Here is a 22396-nt window from a genome sequence, read left to right as displayed (position 1 = left end):
GCCCACTGTTTTTCTTTTCTTTTGGATCCTACCTAAAAAGAGAAATTTGAATTAAACGGCTATTTAACAGTATTATTTGATGAGTGGACAACTGAGGCAAACTCCTTTTGCCCACTTTTGGCTGGAAAATTATTCCAAATTATTATTTTTAATTGGCTGGTGAATTTTAAACACACCTAAACCATTTTGCTGATATAAAATTATAACTAGATGCAAGGTTCTAAAAAATGTTAGGTGATGGGTGGTTAGGCTGATTTAGGTAAATTTCTTGTATATCTTGTAAATAAGTGCATATTGACACTTACAAAAAATTATACTTGTATGAAATTTATGGATAAGATAATAAAAGAATGATAAAATGCAAAAAAATTATTCAACAAGTCCGAAATTTAAAAATGCATTAAGCATATATATGCCATATAATCATAGTGAGAAGTAGTGTAATGTAGGATGACACATGTACAATAAGTTCACAATTTAAAACAATATAAAATGTAAAATAGGAGGAAAATAAGAAAATATAGTAATGTAAGATACTTAGAACTTAAGTTTTTTATTTTTTTATTTTTAAAATTAAAAAAAAAAAATCCGCCCAACCGCCTAGAACCACCACGATTTTTCCAGCTGTTTTGCACGAAATCGCCTCGATTCCAACCCGCCCAGCGCCTAGGCGCCGCCTTGGCCCTTTTTAAGAACATTGACTAGATGTGATCGTGTGCCGTTCCTTGCATTAAAAGTTGAATCTTCTCCCCAAATATCACCGTAAAAATATTAGATACACACTTGACACTTAATGGAAAAGAAAAGAGGAGAAGATTTACATTTGGCCAAGAAAAAGCAGAAAGTTCACTTTGGCCACAAATGGAAAAGAATTTGGGTGGAAAAATATCAAAACATTTTGCTAACTTACAATTTCAATTAGATGTGACAATGTGCCTCTCCTTACGTTAAAATTCGAATACCTTCCTCAGATATCACCTTAAAATTTCCTAGATACACGCTTCATCGAAAAAGAAGAAAAGGAAAGAAATTTACATTTGGCCAAGAAAAAGAAAAAAAATTTACATTTGGCCACAAATAGAAAATAAAATTTAGGTAGACCGAAAGGGTAAAAGGAAATCAATTTTTACACAAAGACTAAATAAAAGTCCAAAAGATAATACTAGGAAGACTAAAATTTTTAAACTTAAGAGAGTAATATTATTCATACTATGTTTTTATACCACATTTCTATACCACCTTAGGTGACATCTGATGTCGACATCCATATCGTTTGAAAAATTTTCAAAATCCAAGGAAATGAATAAGAAATACTTCTCGTATACCACAATCATCATTTAATTAACTAGTTTTTCTTAATTATTAATTTATTAAATAATGAACTAAATTTAAAAATCTGATTAATTCAAATGATGTGACTGTTTACATCAAATGCCATATAAAGTGATATAAAAATATGGTACAAAAATATAGTATGAATAACATTATTCTAAACTTAATTTGCTAATCAAATAATGTGATTGTTAATTATTGAATTATTAATTAATCATTAATTAAAATTTTGATATTCTAAAAAACCTGCGAGTAAAAACAAAAAGCGAAGCGCCACACGCCCATTCATTCAAAACTCGCAAAAAGTTTAGAGAGAGAAGATCTAGCGGTTCATAGATACTGAGAAAATCTAGAGAGAGAGAGAGAAATGATGCGGACATTGTAGAGAAGAAGAACTGAAACAAGTTGAAAGAGGAGACAAAAATGGGATACAGAGTGACAGCGGAAGACGACCCCGAAACCATGTCGTTACAGGCAGTGAAAGCGAACCCAAAGACCAGCCCTTTACCGTCGTCGAAGCGGTGGACGGCGAGCTGGTCAGACATCGGGCTCAAGAAGAACACCACCCCTCTCAAGAACCTGATATTCGCTATGCAGCTGGCTTCCCCCAAATCGAAACCCTCCCACGAGACCCTTATCCCCCCTTGCGAAAACATTGATCGGACTTCCGTGTTATCCGATGAAATTTTCCTCAAGATCCTCGCCAAGCTGCCGGAGTCGCAGCGGAAGCCTAGCTCCGTCGTCTGCAAGCGGTGGCTCAACCTCCACGGCCGCCTTGTACGGTCAATCAAGGTCTTGGACTGGAACTTTCTCCAATCTGGTCGGTTAATTTCTCGGTTTCCCGATCTGAATCAGGTGGACCTGCTAGCTGGGTCGTTGATTCCGGACCAAAATTCTGGAATTTTGTTGAGTTGTGGGATGTTTCCGGTGCGTACCGGTTCCGGGTTTTCACCGAATCAGCGAGGTTTGGAATCGAGTTTGCTTCCAGCTGAAGTTGTTGATAGAGGGCTTGACGGGTTGGCGACTGGGTGCCCCAACTTGCGGAAGCTTGTGGTGATTGGCGCTAGTGAATTGGGGCTGCTGAGTGTAGCAGAGGAGTGCCTCACATTGCAAGAACTGGAATTGCACAAGTGCAGCGACAATGTGCTGCGTGGGATTGCGGCGTGTGAGAATTTGCAGGTGTTGAAGCTGGTTGCAAATGTAGAGGAACTTTACAGTTCAGTGGTTTCCGATATCGGATTGACGATTTTAGCTCAAGGGTGTACTAGATTGGTAAAGCTGGAGCTTTGGGGATGTGAGGGAAGCTTTGATGGGATTAAGGCAATTGGGCAGTGTTGCCAAATGCTGGAGGAGCTGACTTTCTGCGATCATAGGATGGATGGTGGGTGGGTGGCCGCCCTTTCGTACTGCGAAAATTTGAAGACTTTGAGGTTTCAGTCGTGTAAGAGGATTGAAACTGTTCCGGGGCCGGACGAGTATTTGGATGCTTGTCCATCTCTGGAAAGGTTGCATTTGGAGAAATGTCAGCTGAGGGACAAGAAGGGTGTGGGAGCTTTGTTTATGGTGTGTGGAGCCGCCAGGGAGATTGTTTTACAGGACTGTTGGGGATTGGAGAATGATATGTTCAGGCTAGCGAGCACTTGCAGGTATATTGGTTCTTTTCTCTCAGTTGTTGCCTGAGATTTATATTGCATTGGCATGTATAAACTTCATCCTTATACTAATGATTAGTTATCTCGTATCGATCCACGAATGTTCATAACGTTATGAATAGGTTTGGTAGAACAAAAGTTAAAATCTTTTCTGAGATTGGGTGAACTGTAGTATGATTGTAATGAACTGTAGATGCTTTGATTTGCTCGAATTGTCGAAAGTTCATGTATATCATTCAGTAGCTCTTATTGTTTGAGTTGCTAAGATTCTTGATCGTCGAATTCTACTTGAGAAAGCGGATACCCAGGGAAATACAATTAGTAAGTACTCGTCTTCTAGACTGGATTTGATATTCTTGAATTGGGATTTTCATGAGTGTTAGGTGTTGTCACAGGAGAGTGAGGTTCCTATCACTAGAAGGCTGCTCGGTGCTAACAACAGAGGGTCTGGAGTCTGTAATTCTTCCCTGGAAGGAGCTCGAATGTCTTCGAGTAGTGTCGTGCAAGAACTTAAAGGACAAGGAGATTTCTCCTGCACTCGTAACCTTATTTTCTACTCTCAAAGAGCTGCAATGGAGACCGGAAACCAAATCTCTTCTCCCGTCAAGCATTATCGGAACCATCATAGGAAAGAAAGGCAGTAGATTTTTCAGGAAGAGTCGAAGACACGAGATTTGAAGATGCTGTTCATCGATCAGAATCCGCCCCTCGAATTTATCCACAGCTGAGATGGTCTCTTGTATGAAGAATGTATGAGGATAGTATAGTTAGCTGTACTCGTTTGTTGTCCATTTGGATGGTTAAGAACACAGATGTTGACACAGAGGAGGATTGTTGTTAGTTTTAATCTTCCACAATGAGGGAACAGCCCAGATTGTACAATTATATTACAGTTTGCCCGACCCACTTCTCCCCTGGTGAATGTTGGGCAAACCCTTTTCTCCATAACGTTGATTTTATGGTACAAATGTTTTAGTTCTTTATTCTTGAAAGGTAAAGGTAAGATTGCGTACGATAGATGTTTTTTCCGACTCTTGCAAAGCGGGAAGCTTTGTTGGTTTGGAGTCACCCTTTTTATTCTTACTTGCTCCTTCGTCACATTATAGGAAGTATCTAAAACCCTAGATCTTCTTTAATGTTTAGAAAGTTGTTACCCTCTAAACTTAGGACTTCTTTCAAATTAGTTTTGAGCCCTGTGTCCATTTTAATGCGTAAAATCTCCCTACCTTTAACTTTGTCAATTGTTCTGTCAAGTTGAGGGTAACTGTCATTCATCTGTAGGACATTGCTTACAAAAAAAAACTACTTTGGTCTGATTATTTTATCCAGAAAGTACCTCTAAAAAAAGCACAAGATTCAGCGTATTTTAATCTTATCTCATTATATAATGGACAAATAATCTCACCGTGAATTGCCTAAATCGGAGTCTTACCCAAGCTTGTGATCATTGCATTCAAAGGCAACATTTGAAAATCCCTTTGATGGGTGCTGTGATCAAATCCTAGATTCCTACGTGTGTGTAGAAATTCCAAAAAAATAAACAAAAACAAAATAACCTCAATCTATAAAGAACAACTTTACAATTTACATAACTGGGAATATAACCGTATGGAACTGTGTAAACGGAATAAAGACATGTAACGAAAACGCCCTCATGTTTTTATTTTATTAAATGAAAACGTCATTGACAGTGTATAGTATACTCGTCATATGAGTTTTTTCTCCTAGATAATACTTAAGTATTATAAAATACGATTTTTTTTTTTTTTTTCAATACATCGATATTTTTACATTAAGGAAAGTGAGAGTTCGGGTAAGCTACCCAATAGGTAACCTAATTTGGTATCGAATTCATCATTCATGAGATTCAAACCTAAGACCTTTTAGTATCGAATTCGTCATCCACGAGATTCGAACCTAAGACCTCTCACTTCTAAGTGAAAATGAATATCACAAGATCGTAGCACTGAATAACTGACTTTTTTAATTTAGTCCAATAAAAAAATTCCACAAATTTCTTATTTTTATAATCAAGAAACTATTATTTAATAAAATATGTGTCAAAATAAAAAGTGGGTAGTGACGTTATTGACATAGCCTTGGAAAAATTTTCATTCATTCTCTCCCCTCCCACCCACGCAACTCTCTTTCGCTGCAACTCCACTCTCCAACTGCAACAACGGTGGGATTCCACCCAGACACCCAGAAGATGAACAACAACAAAGGCAAAGCAGTCGCCGTCTCAAGCCCCAACGTCAACGACATCGACGACGACGACGACGGCAACGGTAACATCAGCGAAGACGAATTGGACGACGACAGCAACAGAAGCAGTGGCGTCTCTTCGACTTCCATCAGATTCTCGTCCCGCAACACCTCCTCCAAATACGACTTCGTCAAGGTTCTTCATTTTATTCTGACCCAAATAACAAAGATTCTTCATTTCTGTTTGGTTCCCGAGAAAATGATTCAGAAATCGAATTTCTTTTCTGTTTTGGTCATCAGGTGAAGGTCTGGCTGGGTGATAATGCAGACCACTACTACGTTCTGTCCAGATTTTTGCTCAGTCGAATGTTGACTGTCACTAAGGTATCGGTTTCAGTCGACCCAATTCAGTATTTTGATTCAACCGTTTGTTTTTGTAAATTTTAATGGTTTGATCATGTTATTTAGTGTGAATTTTTGGTGTGGTGATTTGCAGATCCCGAATTATGTAGCGATTAAAATAGCGCTGGAGCTCAAGAAGTTGCTGATTGACAACAGTCTGCTAGATGTGTATGCTGTCTCCACATTGATTATGTTTTGTTATTATGATGTTTCTTGTTGTTTTGATTGGATTTTTATAAATGGGTTCGCTTTTGGGTTCGCCTGATGTGTTGCAGTTCGCAGTCCGATTTGGAAGTGAATTTGTTTAAGGTAATGTCATATGCTTGTGTATTTGTCGGAAAAGTAGTGCACTTTGCAAACTTTCTACATGCTGAATGAGTTCATGCTGTATGTGTAGCTTATGGAACGAAGGGGTTATGGGGAAGAGTACATAAATCGGTACAAGATGATGACCAGGTCAGTCTAAAATCTATGTACTCTTAGGAAGTGCCTAGAAACCGAATAAACAAAAGATCGTAAATTTTACTAAATTAATACTGATACCAGTTTTTTTCTTTGGTGGGACAAATTCTTACAGATTTCACCATCAACGAGTGCCATTAGTTATTCTTGTATGTGGAACTGCCTGTGTTGGAAAGTCGACCATTGCTACCCAACTCGCACAAAGATTAAATTTGCCTAATGTCTTGCAGGTTCTAATATTTATCATCTCTCTCTCTCTCTCTCCCAACCTTTTTTCAAGGTGCGCAGAGATGTCTTTGATATTTTCAATTGATCCTCTGTTTCCTGTGTAACTCTTACAGACGGATATGGTATATGAATTGTTGCGCACGGCAACAGAGTATGTCCCAATTTCACACATTTCCTTTGTTTTTCATTTGAATGTACACAAAAAAATAGTATGCAAAAGAATAGCGTGTCCTATGTTAATCTGATTAGTTATGATTGTGTGTAAGTCTTTTGTTTTGATGAACATATTAGAATGCTTATTCTCTCCTTTTATCCAATTCAGTGCACCGTTGACATCTACTCCTGTATGGGCACGAGATTTCAGCTCCTCTGAGGAATTAATTACTGAATTTTGTAGGGAATGCAGGATTGTCCGTAAAGGTAATGTCTTTATGAATCCATCTGCTGAGATGTGCCAGATGACTACTTTTGAAGTTATAACCTTGACAAATCAGAAATATCTCTTTGGCTAGTGTATTGATCAAAGTTCTGAAACATGTGTTTACCAGGATTGGGTGGTGATATGAAGAAAGCTATGAAAGATGGAAAGCCAATAATAATAGAGGTGTGTTTATTATTAATATTCATGGATGACAATAGCATTGCAACTTACTTTTGTCCTCTCAAAGTTTTTCCTCTCTCTCTCTCTCTCTCTCTCTCTCTTCCTTTTCATTTCTTTTTTTTTTTTTTTTTTATCATCGAAAGGATCTGTTTCAAATATTAAGCATGAAAAAGCTCGTACAGATTTGACGCTCCAATACTTTTGTTCTCTCCTTGCTTAGTTTTTTTTGGAGATTCTGCACAAGTCACGATTATCTTGTTATGTACCTGAATCTTGTCTTGAAGTGAGAATCAATCATATGAACTTTTATTGCTCTATTTGCTTAGGTTGGTAATTTTCAGTAAGAAGTGTCGGAACAAATTTTATTGTTTCTACTTTTTAACAAAGGGTTGGGTGTGTATGTATATCATATGGCTTAAGAATCTTTCCTCATTGAATTCCAGTTTGGGTGCTACGTTCATGCTTATGTTAAAAAATCCATGATATTTGCTGCAATCCATGTTGCAGACGGGACTTTCTAGTTTACTAGAGGGATAGAGAGAGAATGCTTATCATGGCACTGCATGGACTATTGAGTTTTATAATGCTGAACAATAAAGAGGGACTCCAAATTATCGATGACAATGTCATAAGCTTTAGCAAGCCTCTGTCCACTTAGTTTGTCTCGCTCTCATGTTGGATGATTTCATTTGTATGATGATAATGGCAGGGAATACATTTGGATCCAAGCATTTATTTAATGGAAGATGATAATAAAACACAAGAACAAGAGAAAACTCAGGAGGCAGACCCCGTTGCAGTAGATGGTTCCAACACACAGATGGAAAACAATTCTCCAAGTGGAAGTTCATCTGAAGTTTGCGACAGTACTGCACATGTCAGCTGCAAAGAAGGGACACCAACTAACAAGGTGGACGAAGTCTCGAATCACCTGGAAGCTATTGGTCTAGCCAGAAGTGTTTCTGAGGAAAAAGGTTGATCCCGGCTGTGAATAATTCTCAGATTGTTTATATTCTGTTCAAACACTCTTAATTTTGGTCTGAAACATATTAGGCACAGTGCAGACGTCAGTTCTCTAACTACTTTTGTGCGATGCAGGTGAAAGTGTTACTGATCCAGAGTTGAGTAAAAGTACTTCTGTTAAGAAAGAGAAGTCTGGTACTAAACCAATTATTATACCTATAGTTTTGAATATGGCTGAATTTGATCATAAGGTGCGGTCACATTCTCTTTCACTTATGTAGTTTATTGTGGTACAAACTCTTTTTCCCAGTGTCCTCATTTTCTTTGTGAGTGCATTTGGCCTTGATTGGTTTTGGTTTCGTTTCACAAGTAACTTGGCATTTATGCCAAGAAGTAGTAGTGACTGCTGTGCTTGTGGATGCACATTTATTAGTGCTGTCTTCGCTCTCCTCTCTTAATCATAGTCCTCTAAATCCTGAATTGGTATCATTTGGAAATTAGAATACATATAGTTTTCGTAGAAAAGTGAATATAGATTCTCGTGCTTTTATTCTTGGCTCTTGGTAAAGAATTTCTTGAGTTTTTTATGTTGGTGATGTAACTGCAAATTTTTCATTGTTTGTGTTATATTCTGAATCTTTGCGTTATTTTGTAATTTGTGTACCTATACTTCTCATTTGCAGGCATTACTAGAAGAGGAGATCTCGACTTGTACATTTAGTGATAAATCTATAGCCCAGGTACAAAATAATTTTTTGCTATCCATGAAGAATGCTTAAATGGACTGTTTTGCCAATTTATTAATCTCAAATTACAATAGAGTTCATGTGATGCTTGGTAGTTTTGGCCTATTGGTATTCTGAACCTTTTTGTCTTTTCTCTTCTCATGCCCTTTTGTTCTTAAATGTTAGTTAAATGAGGAGTTTCCCGTCGAATAAGTTAGAAAAATCCCCTCAAACATTCGTAATTATCATTTCCAGGATAAAGATAAGCTAATACGCAACTTAAAGACCATCCAGGACTATCTTTGTTCATTCAATTCGCAGGTAAGTTCCTTCATGTGTTTTATCTCCTTTTATCTGTGGGCTAGCTGATTGTTTATTATTGGTTGTCTTATTCGATCATCTTTGATTCAAATAGGGATTGAGAGTCGTCAATATATCAGCAACCACATTTCCGCAAACACTGGATTGGCTGCATGGTTATCTTCTTGAGGTACTTCTGATGAACTCTTTTGAATTTGTTCTGTCCTGGCCTCTTTAGTGCTGCTAAAACCTGAAAATTTTGGATGTTTAATGCCCAACTGATGGCCCCAAATGATACCATCATGTTATACCTTCACCAATACAAGATTACATAAATAACTGCCACGGTGGCTGAAATATGAGAAAAATACATTAACTGGTTCCTTGTTTCTTTATACAGTGTATAGAGCACGGTATTTCATCAGTGTCCAATGAAAATAGTAGGCAGCCTGCGGAAAGTTAGACTGCATTGCAATGTTAGCTGACGGCTGGTATGAGTTGGACTTCCATTGTTTTGATCTTATTTTTTTGAATCTATATGATACATAGATTCGTATTCATTGTTTTTTCTTTAAACGTAATCATTACATGGTAAATTCAATGAAATTTATCTTTAAGAAAGAGTTGCATCTTATCAGTCTGATTCTGAACTGTTTTGCTCATAGATATTGTAAAAGGGGGAAATGATGATGGTAGAGGTAAAACAAACACGAAAAATACTATGCTCGTCACCAACTTTACATTCATTTGTTTGTTCTTAAATTCATTCCTTGATGATATCTGCTTGTGGTTCACATAGAGCTGGAGAAAAGAACCAGCAACGGTTTTGAAACAGTGATTGGCTGGATGATATAGATCAAATGTCGGGAAACAAAACGGAGAACAAATACTTATACGCACCCTTGCAGCAGCGGCCGCAGCAGCTTGCAAAACAAATTTCTACCTGCATTATTTGTTCTTCGATACGAGATGCCAGACTTCAACCAAATGCAGCCTCTTTAACGCATCCAAGACTACTCCAAAATTCAATTTTACGATACTAAATTTCGGGCTTGGGAGGAACTTGCTGGCATGCAAAATCAGTCAGTAAGTTGTCTTCGTAGTGTTCGTATGTATAACTTAAGAGATCCTGTATTTAAGACAATGATGTTCTTAACCACTTGTTCGACGGTCGACACATTATTTGGACTGCTTCAGTTGTATGTGCATCTTCTTCGCCTTTTTTCTGTATATGTGAACAAAGAAACGCAATAAATTGTCTATCGATTAATGCTAGGGATACCACACATTTGTAGCACATTTTGATACCGCATGACGTGGCATGATGTATTCAAAGGAATGCCAATGGTTACCTCGTATTAATACCGTATGATATGGTGTGTAATGTATTCGTATCCCGTGATTTTATCGACGTGACAGTTACACTGCATATCGACGTTAAAGTACGGTATAAAAATGTAATAAGCCTATCATTATTGTTTACTATAACTTCGATATCACCTGCTACTACTTTTTCCGTCTTGCGAATTTTTCAGTGCTCTCTTATTATAACACATAAAATGATATACCATACGATTTATCAGCTCAAAATCAACAAAAACCAGTGAGTTAAAAATAAAATAAAAAATCAACGAGCTGCATGGATCATTAAAATCTTAGGTCATTTTGACTATGAGATTAAATCCAAGAATCGAAGATAACATGCAATCTGCATTTTGTAATATACAAATTTGCAGGAGATGGGTCCTAGAACCATAACTGCTTCCTCCAAATACGACTTTATCAAGGTTAGTTTTCTTTTTCTTGATCATTCTTTCTGTTTGGTTCCTGAGAAAATTGAAGTGGTAAAGTTTGTTGTTTCGTAACCAGGTGAAGGTGTGGTTGGGTGACTACTACGTGTTTTCGAGGCTTTTGCTGTTAGCTGTCACCAAGGTGGTTTCAATTCAATCTGCATTTCCTTAACAATGCTTCGTTTGGCTGATCACAATTCGATCATCTAATTCTTAGCGCGAAATCTGATGACGAAATTATAATTCTGTTTATTAGATCCCAAATCACACAGCTATTAAAATCGCTCTTGAGCTCAAGAAGCTGCTTGTAGACAACAGCCTTCTAGATGTGTATGTCGTGTCGTTGCTTTTTCAATTTCTTGTTTAGATTTTCACCAATGGATTAACTTTGCAGTCTGTTACTGCATCGTAGGTCGCAGTCCGATTTGGAAGCTAATATGTTCAAGGTAATGGCACGCATTTGTCGTTGTACCACACAAGTTGAAGCTGTGAACTTCGAAATTTCACCATGTCGAATTTGATCAGCTTCACATTTCTGTATAACGTGCAGCTAATGGAGCAAAGAGGCTATGGGGAAGAGTACCTAAATCGTTACAAGATGATGAAGAGGTCAGTCCATGGTAAATTTTTCGCTGCATTATATATGGTGATTCATTATTTTTTAAGAAACAATTTGGTGGGGGTTACATTTCTTTCAGACTTCACCATCAAAGAGTACCATTGATCATTCTTTTATGTGGAACTGCCTGCGTTGGAAAGTCGACGATTGCAACACAAATTGCACAGAGGTTGAATTTGCCTAATGTCATGCAGACAGATGTGGTATACGAATTGCTGCGCACATCAACTGAGTAGGTCTTGATTTTATTTAGTTTCTTACATTTGAAGAGAGGAATGAATGGTTTCTATGTTAAAACTTTGATTCTTGTTGCTCAAGTTAAGTTTTTCTGTTCTATATCGAAGTTTTTATTCTGTCTTTTAATCCAATTCAGTGCACCATTGGCATGTACTCCTGTATGGGCGCGAGACTTCAGCTCCGCGGAGGAGTTAATTACCGAGTTTTGTAGGGAATGCAGGATTGTTCGTAAAGGTAGTCGCTTTATAAGATAATCGGAACAGTTTCAAGTCTGTAAGAGAATGTTTTGCAGATTATGTCTCTCTTTATTCATATGCTTTGTTCGCTAGGATTGGCGGGTGATTTGAAGAAAGCAGTGAAAGATGGGAAGCCAATAATAATCGAAGTATGATAATTGTAAACATCTCACTGTAATTAGTTTGGTTTCCTGTATTTCTCAGCATGGATGATCTCGACAGGGAATGCATATCGATCCAAACATTTATCTAATGGCGGAGGTGAATAAAACACCATACAAATCCAGAACACACATGGAAAATGTACATGTCAGCTCAGAAGAAGGGACACCAACAGCTAACAACGCGAACAATGTAGGTTACCTGGAAGCTATTGGCCTATCAGGAGGTTTCGCTGAGATCAGTAACAAAGGTTAACCCCTAATGTGGATGTGATTGCAAAGTTTATGGTGAAGAGAATTGAAGGGTTGAACCATTTAACATGTTAGTTCTCTAACAGCTTTCACGGCGGTGGTGCAGGTGAAAGTGAGAAAGGTTCGGAGGAGGTTAAAAGTATTTCTGTTTCGAAAGACAAGTGTGGTCCTGGACCGATTATCATACCTCTAGTTCTGAAGATGGCTGAATTCGATCACAATGTGTGGTCACGTCCTGTGTCACATTATATAGTTTTAAGATTACAGCATTTCTCTAGTTTTAATTCTTCAAATTTCACCTCATTGCTCCTGTTCTTTTCGCAATCTGCAGGCGTTACTAGAGGAATGGTTCTCAACTTACACATTCAATGATAAACTAGTCCAGGTATTCACTATCAACCATCTTATATTTTCTGTTAATTACGATGAAATTATAGGCTTATCTTTCGTTGATTAATCGAAAACTAAACAGTCTGATTGTTTGTTAGAACAGTCTCCTGATCTTCTTTTTACCTTTCTAGGAAAAAGATAAGCTAGCAAGAAACTTAAAGACCATTCAGGACTATCTTTGTTCATTCAATTCCAAGGTAAGCGCGTTTCTTTTGAATTTCGGTTACTAACTTTAAATTGGTAGATTGTTTATCTTTGGCTAATCTGATTCAAACAGGGATTGAAAGTACTCAACCTATCAGCAAACACATTCAACCCGACGTTGGTCTGGCTGCACGGATATCTTCTCGAGGTACTTCTTCCGAGTTATGATCAAACATTTTCAAATTTGCACATTCCTGCATGCTTCTTAAATCTGCAAAACTTGGATGTCTATGTCCAACTCAATATTATGTGTTAGTTATCTTACTCAACCAGCTCATCGTTATTTAGCGTATCCACCAAGGAATTTCGCCCGCATCCAATGGAAACAGTAGGCAGCTTCAGGAAAATTAGACTGCATTCATATGTTAGCTCAAGGCAGGTGTGATTTGGGCTATCATATACAATTTTTTTTTTTTCCTTTCAGTAATGTATGTAAATCAGTTACCTATTCAACCGTTTTTAGTTCATTTTCGTGTTTAGGGTTCAGAATCGGAGAAAAGAACCAGCAATCTAAGGGTTCTAAAGCAGCAAACCGGTTTGGATGGCGAAGATCAAGTGACAAGTTCGAGTTTTGTATGTGTATTTTAATGATGTTTATGCATTTTTGTGGCGAAATTTATGATTAACTGAAGATTAAAGGTTAAATTACATACAAGATACAACAATGTGAGATGAATTTAAATCTCATCGTCCCATAAATCTTGAATTGTTTTGTATGGGCTTGTGGTTTCATTGACTAGAAACTCTCCCCTCATGATCTTCCTTTCCTCCAACTTGTCTATCTCCATGAAATCTTGACCGTCCAATTTCAGATCAATGGCTCCAAAGTTCTCCTTAATCCTTTCTGATTTAATGCCTTACACAATCATGCTTGATCCCTTTGATAATCCCCATCTTAGAGCAACCTACATCAAGTAAATGAATTTAATTAGCATATGACGTTTGCAGATATCAGTCACATTGGTTATAACGGATGTGATTTCCTTATGCATATTGCGTTCAAATTTCCAACCTACAACTTATTGCCGTTTAAAATAGAATATTGCTTATATTAGAAAAAATAAGCATATATTATGTTTCAATTTTTTCAAAAAATGTAAATAAGTTTGCTATTGGGTTTGTTATTTGATGGGTTTACCTGGGCTGGAGTTGCTTTGCGATTGTGGGCAATGAACCGGATCGTTGGGCTGTCCACCACAAGGGTTGATCCCCACGAATTCCCAGGCCCACCAAGTGGTGAGTAAGCACTTACATGGATATTGTGGTCCCCACATAAACCTTGAAGTTCTCTTTGCCTCCACCTCGGATGCATTTCCACCTGTTCGCATATATAATTTCTCGGTATCTAACATTATAAAATATTTTATGCCAAAAATATAAGGTGGTAGAGAATCTGTTGAGAGTTATTTTTGAGAGAATTCTCTAAACATTTCTTATGATGACAATATCCATATTGAAGGAAAATTTTGAACGAACTAATTACATGTAATGTTCAAGTAAATAAAATTTCATTACTTCGCAATCTAATTTTCCACGAGTACTTTAAACGAACACATTGACACAATATATCAACAACTATATAATTGATTACGTGTATTGGTCTAGCAGGAAGTTTCATTATATTATTTTTGAACAACAGTTGCTTCTATGAACAACAGGTGTTACCTCCTCCTACCTTCTCTCATCCTTTCCCGCAAGCCAACGACGGTTAGTTCAGTGGTAAAGGCGTGTTTTTAGTGAACCCCTAATTCAAGTTCAATTTCAATTGTCAACCGTTCTTCTAAGTACGCGATTTGTAAACTCCTATAAATTCATATTAGTGACAGCTAGTAGTTAAGTGGCACACGTAATTCTTCCTGATTTAAAGTTGTAAGTCTATACTGACACTAGTGGTGAGAGTTACTAATCACATCCTAAACTTTTTGTTACCAAAAAAAAAAAAGAAAAAAAGAAAAAAAAAGGAAGATGCTTGAGCGTGCAAAAAGTTAAATCTTTTTTTTTGTTGGGTTTGTTGACTCTAAACCATAATTAAATAAATTAATCAAGTAATTTGGTATTTGACATGCAACTTTGTCAAGGAATCAAGTCAATCGACATTTGAAAAGCAACTAATTTATATTAGCATTATTCTTCCTTAGTCTTGCACAATGCACGCTCTTAGTCGACATTGCTCTAAAGTCAAATACAAGTACATTTGGACGGTTCTATTTTTAGTTTTTAACTTTTTAAGAAGATTGGAAGATCGTAAGTATGAGATTGTTGCTTAATCTTGTGGCTTAAGCTACAACCCTAAACATATAACTTTTTGGAAATTATAATACAGTTATTTAATTAATCGTCAATCAAACTCAACACCTGCTAACCTTTAAATATTATCCCAAAAATCAATTTTTTTTAGAAAACAATAGCATTAATAAGAAGCTTCGGGAACATCCTAGGCCTGGAGGGTCATGCAAAAGCACATTTCCGGCTTGATGCAGAATACAACCGTTCCAAATCTAAAGATTGTTACAATTATGACCTAATAAAGTCATAGCATCCGCCGTGAAGTTTGTCTCCCAGTAGACATGGTTCCATTTTACCCCATTACAAAAAAACAAAAACAAAAAAACCAGCCACTTGATATCTTCCCAAAATCAATTGATTTTATTTATCTTTAGTCAAACTCCAAACCTGCTAATCTTTAATTATATCACTAAACCAACAAGTTACAAAGTAAATATAAATGCGTTAGTTTCATGTTTAAATTTACAGTTTGACAGTTTTACACGTGCGGTCAAACAAGAAGTTTCCGTACACATGTTGCAGGCAAATAACCTTCACCGGCAGAGCTCCCGATCTGAAACACACCATCTGAACCAAAACAAAAGGTTTAACCACCGAAGAAAATTCAGTAGAAAAGACTGGTAAGGAAGGCGGGTGGAGAGGTACCTTGGTTTGCAAGAGTCTCCAAAAGCAACCAAAATCACTTGTGCTTGGCTGCAACAGTCCTTTGAACAGTCGAAACTCCATCCACGAATTTCGTTCGGAAAAGAACGTTGGCATTGTTGAACATGCCTTCTTTCAGCGAAACCACGATAAACTGCAAAATGTGAAAACCGAGAGAAAGATCAAGTTTCAAAGGATGTTTTATCAATTAGAAAGCGATGCATGCCGTGCAAGGCTGTTGGTATGAAGTTTCGAAGATCTGAGAACCCTAGATACTTATTAGCCTGCATTTGACGCTTACTTTTGGAATTTAGAATCATGTCGAATATGTATAAGTTGCGAAAATATGCTCTACTAAAGACACAAGAGAAACCACCAAACCTGGGAGTGGGGGAAATGAGTTTTGATCATTCTTCCAATGTTCTGCGTGTGGCTTAGATCAAGAGCCGCATCAACCTGTAAGTGAAATGACATCCCGACAACCACTTCATGTATGCAGAATAGCAAATCGAGAACAACGAACATTGGAGGAGTTAGGTAAAGTGGAGAAGCTGGTTTTTGATACAGGAAAAGTTAGGCGTACCTCATCCAGTATATAAAGTGGGGCGGGTTTGAAGAGAAGCAATGCCAAGATCAGAGATAGTGCAAGCAGAGATCGCTGACCTCCGCTCAGTTCTGACAAGGAATGTTTCCAAACACCCCCAAATGCAACACGAACCTCAAGTCCATCTAAGAAGCTGCACCCTTCAGGAGGTTCAAGCTTTCCCATTGTGCCAGGCAAAAGGGTAGCGAAGATAGATCCAAAGTCACTGAAGAAAGAAAATATGAAACTGTAATTGTGGGATAAAGAACCAAGAACATTACAAACGTAGAGAACTTATTAGCTAATTGTAAAGCCGCCTATCGATTTGAGAAGAAGACTCACCTGTTAACTTTTACCCAAGTAACTTTCAGTGTTTCCTTCTTTTTCTCATCCAGCTCTTCAATCACCTTCTTGATCTTAGACTTATCATTCTACGAAAGCCAAAATTAGAGTAAGTAAAAGAAAGCAATAACACGTATGTGGACGGAAGAAAAGTAAACAACCTCAATGATGTTCTTCTTAGACATTAGGTCGTTGTACTCATCTTCTGCTTTCTCGAACATGGCCATAACTTTCTTATTCACCCTTTTCTCAAGGCTGCAAAAGAAGGAGAAAGTCAACTTCTTGGCACCATGCAAGATAATAGCATAACTTCAGAAATTTAGAGCATCAAATTGAAAATTCTTCTGTCTAAGAAGCAGGCGATAAAAACCAAAAATGAAGAGAAAGAGAATTCCAAGTCACGAACCCAGACTGTTGGGCCTGTAGTCTCTCAAGTTCTTCCCTTGCATTACGAGGATCCCGCATCAAAAAATCATAATCAGTCCCACTTTTCCCAAATAACTGCTTCTCGGATGCAATCCAGACATGTTTCTCTACCAATCTATCAACTTTGGTAGAGCAATCTTTCTGCTCCATTTCCATTCGTTTTACCTAGAAAAAATTGAAAAGGGGGTAAGTTAGCATGTAATGGTATGGAGAATGTTATAAATATAGAGGGTAATTACCTCATTTTCCATTTTCTTCCTTTCAAGATTTGTCTCACTAAGTTTATGTTGAAGTGTTTGTTGCTCCTTAAGAATGCCACTAATTTGGGAATCACAATCCTTCATCTTCATACGACATGAGTTAAGCTCAGATAGGACACTATCATGAATATTTCTTGTAGAACCCACCTGCAAAGGAGATGCATGCACCATGAAACTTGTATTCAAAAGGTCTAGCCAAATTAAATATCAGTGTTTACCTTTGCTCTCTGTTCTTCCACTTCTGAAATTAGGTTGTTAATTTGTGTTCTCAAAGAAGCTAATTGAGTCTCTGAAGATGCAAGTTCCTTTATAACAGCTTCCTTTTCCATAGTCAGCTTCTCTTTTTCATTCTCATGCCCCTAGCAGTGAATAAAATCATGTCACACAAAACTTAACGGGCTACTTCAAAATCCAACAACTCATATAAAACCACAAAGCTAATCATAACCTACCTTGAGATTCTTTGAAGCTGATTGCATTTGAGCTTTTGTTTCTTTAATCTTCTTTTCAAAATCTTTGAGCCTTCCCTCCCGACTATTGTCATTCTCCTTGATTGATTTCTCAAGTAATGAAACTTTATTCACACAATCGTCATACAAAAGCTGTTTTTCTTTTGCTGCAAATTGTGCTTCTAGAAGTTCCTGCTCGATCCTTTTTATTAATTCGCCAAGCTAGTAACACCAAGAAATCATACCATGTCATCATATCAACCAGTAAAGGAAGTTGCAAAATAAAGCGTGTGGTTGGTATGCCAAGAGAAAGAGAGGACTGGACAAAACCTTATGATGCTCATTTTGCTCAGCCCTGCCCTGGAATAATGAAAGGTCATAGGATTTAAGTTCTAACTGTGCTTTAAGTTCCATGAACTTCTTCTGAAGGGGCAGAAGCTCTGTAATCTGCAATTTAAGAAGTTGACAAAATATATAACCCATGTAAATGCTTCCAATTCGCAAAGAAATGCAAAAACATCCCCAAAAATTCTCTATTTAAGATATGCAAACAAGAGGGGTCCTAACTATCACAAAATTCATCTCATTCGTTCGTATTTAAAGAAAGACGACAAGATTCTTATGGTCAACCTTTGCTTCAAGTTCGGTCAATCTTCTCTGATGCACGGAAAGTTTTTGTTCAGTCTCTGCCAGCTCGTGAAGTTGCCTTAACAAATCACCCCCACCCCTGTGACAGAGTGAATGGTTTCTTTAATAGGCTGACAAGCTAGATGTAGACAAAAGCAATTAAAACAACTTTTAGAGAAATGTAAGATTTTAGTTACTCAGTGCAGCATGCATATTACGAAGAAGACAATAACTAGTTTGGAGCATTCACTAGGAAAATGTTAACAACAACAAGAATTTGAAAGGCAGGGACAAAAGCAACAGATATATGGCTATTCCATTTTGAACTGAGGAGAAAAACAACAATGACTTACTTGCGGCTTCCACCAGTCAAAAGGCCACTAGGCTGAAAGACATCACCTTCAAGAGTGACACTTGGGGTGCGAATTTCCTTGTTAAAAGCAACCTAGAAAACATTCAAGGAGATGCAATTTGTGTCATGCACCCTTCTAAATATAGAATTCATTTTCATAAAAGTACAATATTACAGAATCATTCTACACCAAATCAAACATAATCAAGATGAGAAGCATGTGCACTGTTAAAGAAATTTTATACATGAACAAATTAGCAAAGTTTGGCCTACCTCCTTTGCAGCATCTACAGTTTTGCAAACAAAGGTTGAACCAAAAACGAATTCCATAGCACTCTGCAATAAAAATTGAAATTCAAAAAGATAAAATTCCAAAATCCATTGTTCGCGTCTGCATAATATCCCAAAGAAGAAAGAAAGAAGCCTACAACAAACTTAAAGTATTAATAATTGTCTCAAGTATAGAAAACACACATCAAAGAACTCTACAACTCTACACTCTATGGTATATGTACAAAAAATAATATCAGGTTTAGTTTTATATGGGGCTGCTTGATGCATACCTTCAATTCATTGTCATACCCAACCAAAGAAAGTGCAAGCTCTGCATTCTCCTTGCCAACCTGAAATTGAAGCCAAGTTTCAGCAAATAAGCTACACAACTGAGAGAACAAGGGTGGCACGAAAGGGGGGTGGGTTCTATTGGTAGAGAAACTAACCAATTTAGAAGCAGCTTGTTGAACCCTAGGATGAACAGTATACGGTTGTATTTTGTTCAGAGGTATAATTGTTACTCTTCTTCGAAGGTTGCCATTCTGAAGAAGTTGTTTTCCTGTACTTTCTGTGTCTACAACAACATTAAACAACTTTCCACCAGCAGTAACCTGCGAAATGAATCAATCTAAGAATTAATACATTATCTATCTAACTCATGAAATAAAATTCTTAGTTACAAATTCATTCTGACCTCTAAGGCAGTCATGGTGGAGTTATCCTTCACTTTGATAAGTTTTGCGACGACACCCTTGACCTTGGACCTATCGAAGTTATTCACAGGATCCCGATAGGTGAACTCAACATTCAATAATTGAGCTGAAAGATTTCGCATTTTATCCCTCACCTTCTGCACCTCCCCTAACTCAGACGCACGATCCTGAAGAAATATTCATAGAGCTAAACTGAGATTGAACTATTTAAGTGCAGAGAAAATGATCAAACATAAATCATGTTTACCTTTTGTAATGCTTCCATCTGGCCCTCTTTATATGGAACAGACTTCAGTGCATTTTCAAGATTTTCCAGATCTCTTTTTCTAGCAGTAAGTTCACTCTTTACCGCATCAGCTTCTTCACGTTTTGACATTAGTTGATTATTTTTCTCTTTTAACTCCCTTTGACAATGACTTATTTTTGTGTTCAGCTGTTTTAGTTCTGTTTCAGCATTGCCAACAGCTACTTTGGCATCACCCAGTTGATCTTCGAGGCATTTCTCCTCATTTCCACTGCTCTTGCCGGCTAGTACACCCTAAACATAGTTTATTTTTAAAACATTAGTCGCCTCAATCATAGTGATTATAATTTATAATAAATAATATGGCTTGCATGCACATTGATCATTGACAATATAAAGTAGAAAACCAACATATGGATACACATTTACCTGGTAATCCTTTTCATACTCATTCAGTGTCTGAGAAAGTTCCTCTGCTCTCTTTTTCAAATCAGCTGCTCCTTCTTCAGCCTTTCTTATAGCAAAGTCCGTCTCTTTTACAGACTGCTTCATGTCTTCAATATTGTTAACAATCTGCCAACATTAAGGATGTCATAATCTAATTGTTAAACTGAGGAATATAAGGAATAACAATAGAACAAACTTGAAAGCGCGTGACAGCATTAGAAGAATCTAGCGAGTCATAGACTACAAAATTTACCTTTTCAGCATTTTTATTTTCAATACCAAGAGTGTCCTCTTTATTACTCAACACAGACACTTCCTTCACAAGATCTTGAGAAAGCGCATCTACCTTGTCAGACAAAGTTTTTACTTCTCCACCCATTCTAGCCTCCTTTTCAGCAGTCAACTTCGACACTTGTGTCTCCATTTCCTGTATTTCTCCCTTCATCTTTCTCATATCATCATCAACCTCGGAAATCCTGGCCTTCACTTGTTCCAGCTCAGACGCTGCACTGTCTCTAATTCTCTCTGCTTGAACATATTCATGCGCAATGCAAAACCTTTTCAGGCGATCCAAGTCAGCGTTGCCATTAGCCCATTGCATATATTGGGCCCTTTCTCTCCTCAACTTGTCCAAGGCAGGCAGTATCTCCTGGTCAAGAAGTGTATTGATCTCATCAACTTTACTCTGCTTCTTCTCAAGTGTCTTCAAAGCGGCCTCTTTCTTGGTCTCATACATTCTGGTCCCAGCAGCCTCCTCAAGCATAGAGAGAATCTCGGGTGGTTTCATATTCAAAACCTTGGTAATGCGCCCTTGCATTATCAGAAAATGCGGGTTGTTAACATTGAGCTGCACTGAATGAAAAAGGTTCTGGACCTGACTAGGCTGTGCAAGTTTCCCATTGATCAAATACTTGTTCCTTCCACCAACCACAATCTGTGCAAACAAATAGCTTCTCATCAACCACTTAGCACTCGCTTTGTTTGAGCCCAACAACAAAAAATTTAGCATGGAAGTTATTAGCCCGCACCAAATTGTCACCAAAATCAAGATATTTTAAGAAAAAAAAAAAAAAAAAAATCCGAAGTTGAACTAAAAAAGGAACAACAATTCTCATCGCACACACTTAATAACAGTTAGTTCATTTCTACTCAAAATTCTAAATCATGGAAAGAATTAGACAATTCAATTAAAGGGGACTGACAAGCAATCCGGCATGTTATCACCAAATTGAACTTAATTTAAGCAATCAAAACAAAATTGAACACCAAAACCAGACCCAATTGACAAAACCCAGCAAAATTCAAGCTAATGTAAGCGAAATTGAACAGTAAAACGAGACGCAATTGTGAAAATCGGGGAAACGAAATACCTGACGGGTGACGGTGATTTCAGAATGGGCTTCGTATCCGAGGGGACTACGGGCGCGGTCGGAATTGTCGAAGACGATGGAGACGGTAGCCTTGGTGATTCCGGCCTGGCCCTGCTTGTAGACGAGTTCCTGGAGGTTGGCGGCGCGGACCTGCTGCAAATTTGTTATGCCCAAGACGAAGCAGATGGAGTCGAGGATGTTGGACTTTCCCGACCCGTTCAAACCCGTTATGGCGTTGAAAAACGGGTCGAACCCGGGCACCAACGTCCTGGTAGCGTAGGACTTAAAGCCCTCCAGGCATACCTCCTTGATGTACATCTTCTGCCGAGAACCGAGAGGGTTTTCGAATTCAATGGAGGGTGTACGGACAGTGAGAAATTTGAAAACCCTAGAAACCTCTCTGAAAGTCGAAAGTTTTCGAATTTCAATCTTATCACGCGGGACGTGCAAGGCGGGAACTTGGCTCTCTCGATTCAAGAATGTGGAACCGGACGACGTCGTTTGGAGTTTTATTGGACCGGTTTGTTAAGCGGTCAGGTTTGGGCCTTATACCACACTAACAAATGTCTTAAGGGACCCTAAATAAACCACTTGAAGTGGCCCAGTGATTGAAAACATATCCG

The 22396-nt window shown here is 37.7% G+C and overlaps 4 protein-coding genes and 1 pseudogene across 10 annotated transcripts; 3 read left to right on the top strand and 2 right to left on the bottom strand.

Annotated features, from left to right (window-relative positions):
- Positions 1-1615: 1615 nt before the first annotated feature.
- LOC137721419 (F-box protein At5g51380) lies at positions 1616-3952 on the top strand. 2 transcript variants are annotated; one of them, XR_015961851.1, is made up of 3 exons: positions 1627-2978; positions 3225-3305; positions 3380-3516. XR_015961851.1 is itself a non-coding variant. In XM_068460510.2 (2 exons), exons 1-2 carry the CDS (start codon positions 1756-1758, stop codon positions 3660-3662), a joined length of 1506 nt encoding a protein of 501 aa, XP_068316611.2. In that variant the 5' UTR covers positions 1616-1755; the 3' UTR covers positions 3663-3952. The 2 variants fall into 2 exon arrangements, 1 of the variants encoding a protein (XP_068316611.2); XM_068460510.2 differs by lacking the exon at positions 3225-3305 and having other exon boundaries at positions 1616-2978; positions 3380-3952.
- A 1105-nt stretch (positions 3953-5057) lies between these two features.
- LOC137720633 (uncharacterized) lies at positions 5058-10145 on the top strand. Of its 5 annotated transcripts, none has more exons than XR_011066571.2 (17): positions 5058-5385; positions 5490-5573; positions 5686-5759; positions 5867-5900; positions 5989-6047; positions 6169-6283; positions 6395-6432; positions 6604-6701; positions 6830-6885; positions 7592-7856; positions 7981-8096; positions 8529-8585; positions 8826-8891; positions 8986-9060; positions 9271-9361; positions 9536-9568; positions 9670-10145. XR_011066571.2 is itself a non-coding variant. In XM_068459719.2 (16 exons), exons 1-15 carry the CDS (start codon positions 5194-5196, stop codon positions 9331-9333), a joined length of 1392 nt encoding a protein of 463 aa, XP_068315820.2. In that variant the 5' UTR covers positions 5058-5193; the 3' UTR covers positions 9334-9361; positions 9536-10145. The 5 variants fall into 5 exon arrangements, 3 of the variants coding, with proteins under 3 accessions (XP_068315820.2, XP_088549135.1, XP_068315821.2); XR_015961847.1 differs by having other exon boundaries at positions 5059-5385; positions 9706-10145; XM_068459719.2 differs by having other exon boundaries at positions 9536-10145.
- A 464-nt stretch (positions 10146-10609) lies between these two features.
- On the top strand, positions 10610-13449 carry LOC148698985 (P-loop NTPase domain-containing protein LPA1 homolog 2-like). The gene is made up of 15 exons (XM_088677907.1): positions 10610-10657; positions 10740-10802; positions 10917-10990; positions 11073-11106; positions 11211-11269; positions 11359-11511; positions 11653-11750; positions 11846-11901; positions 11975-12164; positions 12272-12387; positions 12497-12550; positions 12687-12752; positions 12833-12907; positions 13048-13138; positions 13223-13449. Exons 1-14 carry the CDS (start codon positions 10610-10612, stop codon positions 13108-13110), a joined length of 1149 nt encoding a protein of 382 aa, XP_088534033.1. The 3' UTR covers positions 13111-13138; positions 13223-13449.
- LOC148698984 (NADPH-dependent aldo-keto reductase, chloroplastic pseudogene) lies at positions 13437-15612 on the bottom strand (annotated as a pseudogene).
- Positions 15387-22250, bottom strand: LOC137721313 (structural maintenance of chromosomes protein 2-1-like). Of its 2 annotated transcripts, none has more exons than XM_068460413.2 (21): positions 21774-22250; positions 20657-21337; positions 20386-20529; positions 19960-20250; positions 19694-19879; positions 19446-19610; positions 19290-19349; positions 19000-19062; positions 18728-18819; positions 18378-18474; positions 18078-18194; positions 17751-17969; positions 17517-17657; positions 17278-17445; positions 17019-17203; positions 16774-16867; positions 16613-16701; positions 16271-16496; positions 16069-16143; positions 15691-15841; positions 15387-15598 (listed from the first exon to the last, which is right to left on the bottom strand). In XM_068460413.2, exons 1-20 carry the CDS (start codon positions 22089-22091, stop codon positions 15725-15727), a joined length of 3528 nt encoding a protein of 1175 aa, XP_068316514.2. In that variant the 5' UTR covers positions 22092-22250; the 3' UTR covers positions 15387-15598; positions 15691-15724. The 2 variants fall into 2 exon arrangements, with proteins under 2 accessions (XP_068316514.2, XP_088549120.1); XM_088692994.1 differs by having other exon boundaries at positions 15387-15612; positions 21774-22248.
- Positions 22251-22396: the final 146 nt, after the last annotated feature.

The sequence above is a fragment of the Pyrus communis genome, chromosome 1 (assembly GCF_041283825.1).
Source record: "Pyrus communis isolate YQ-2024b chromosome 1, ASM4128382v1, whole genome shotgun sequence".
Classification (NCBI taxonomy): domain Eukaryota; kingdom Viridiplantae; phylum Streptophyta; class Magnoliopsida; order Rosales; family Rosaceae; genus Pyrus; species Pyrus communis.
The sequence above is the reverse complement of the archived record's forward strand: the minus strand, read 5'-3'. Positions and strand labels throughout refer to the sequence as shown.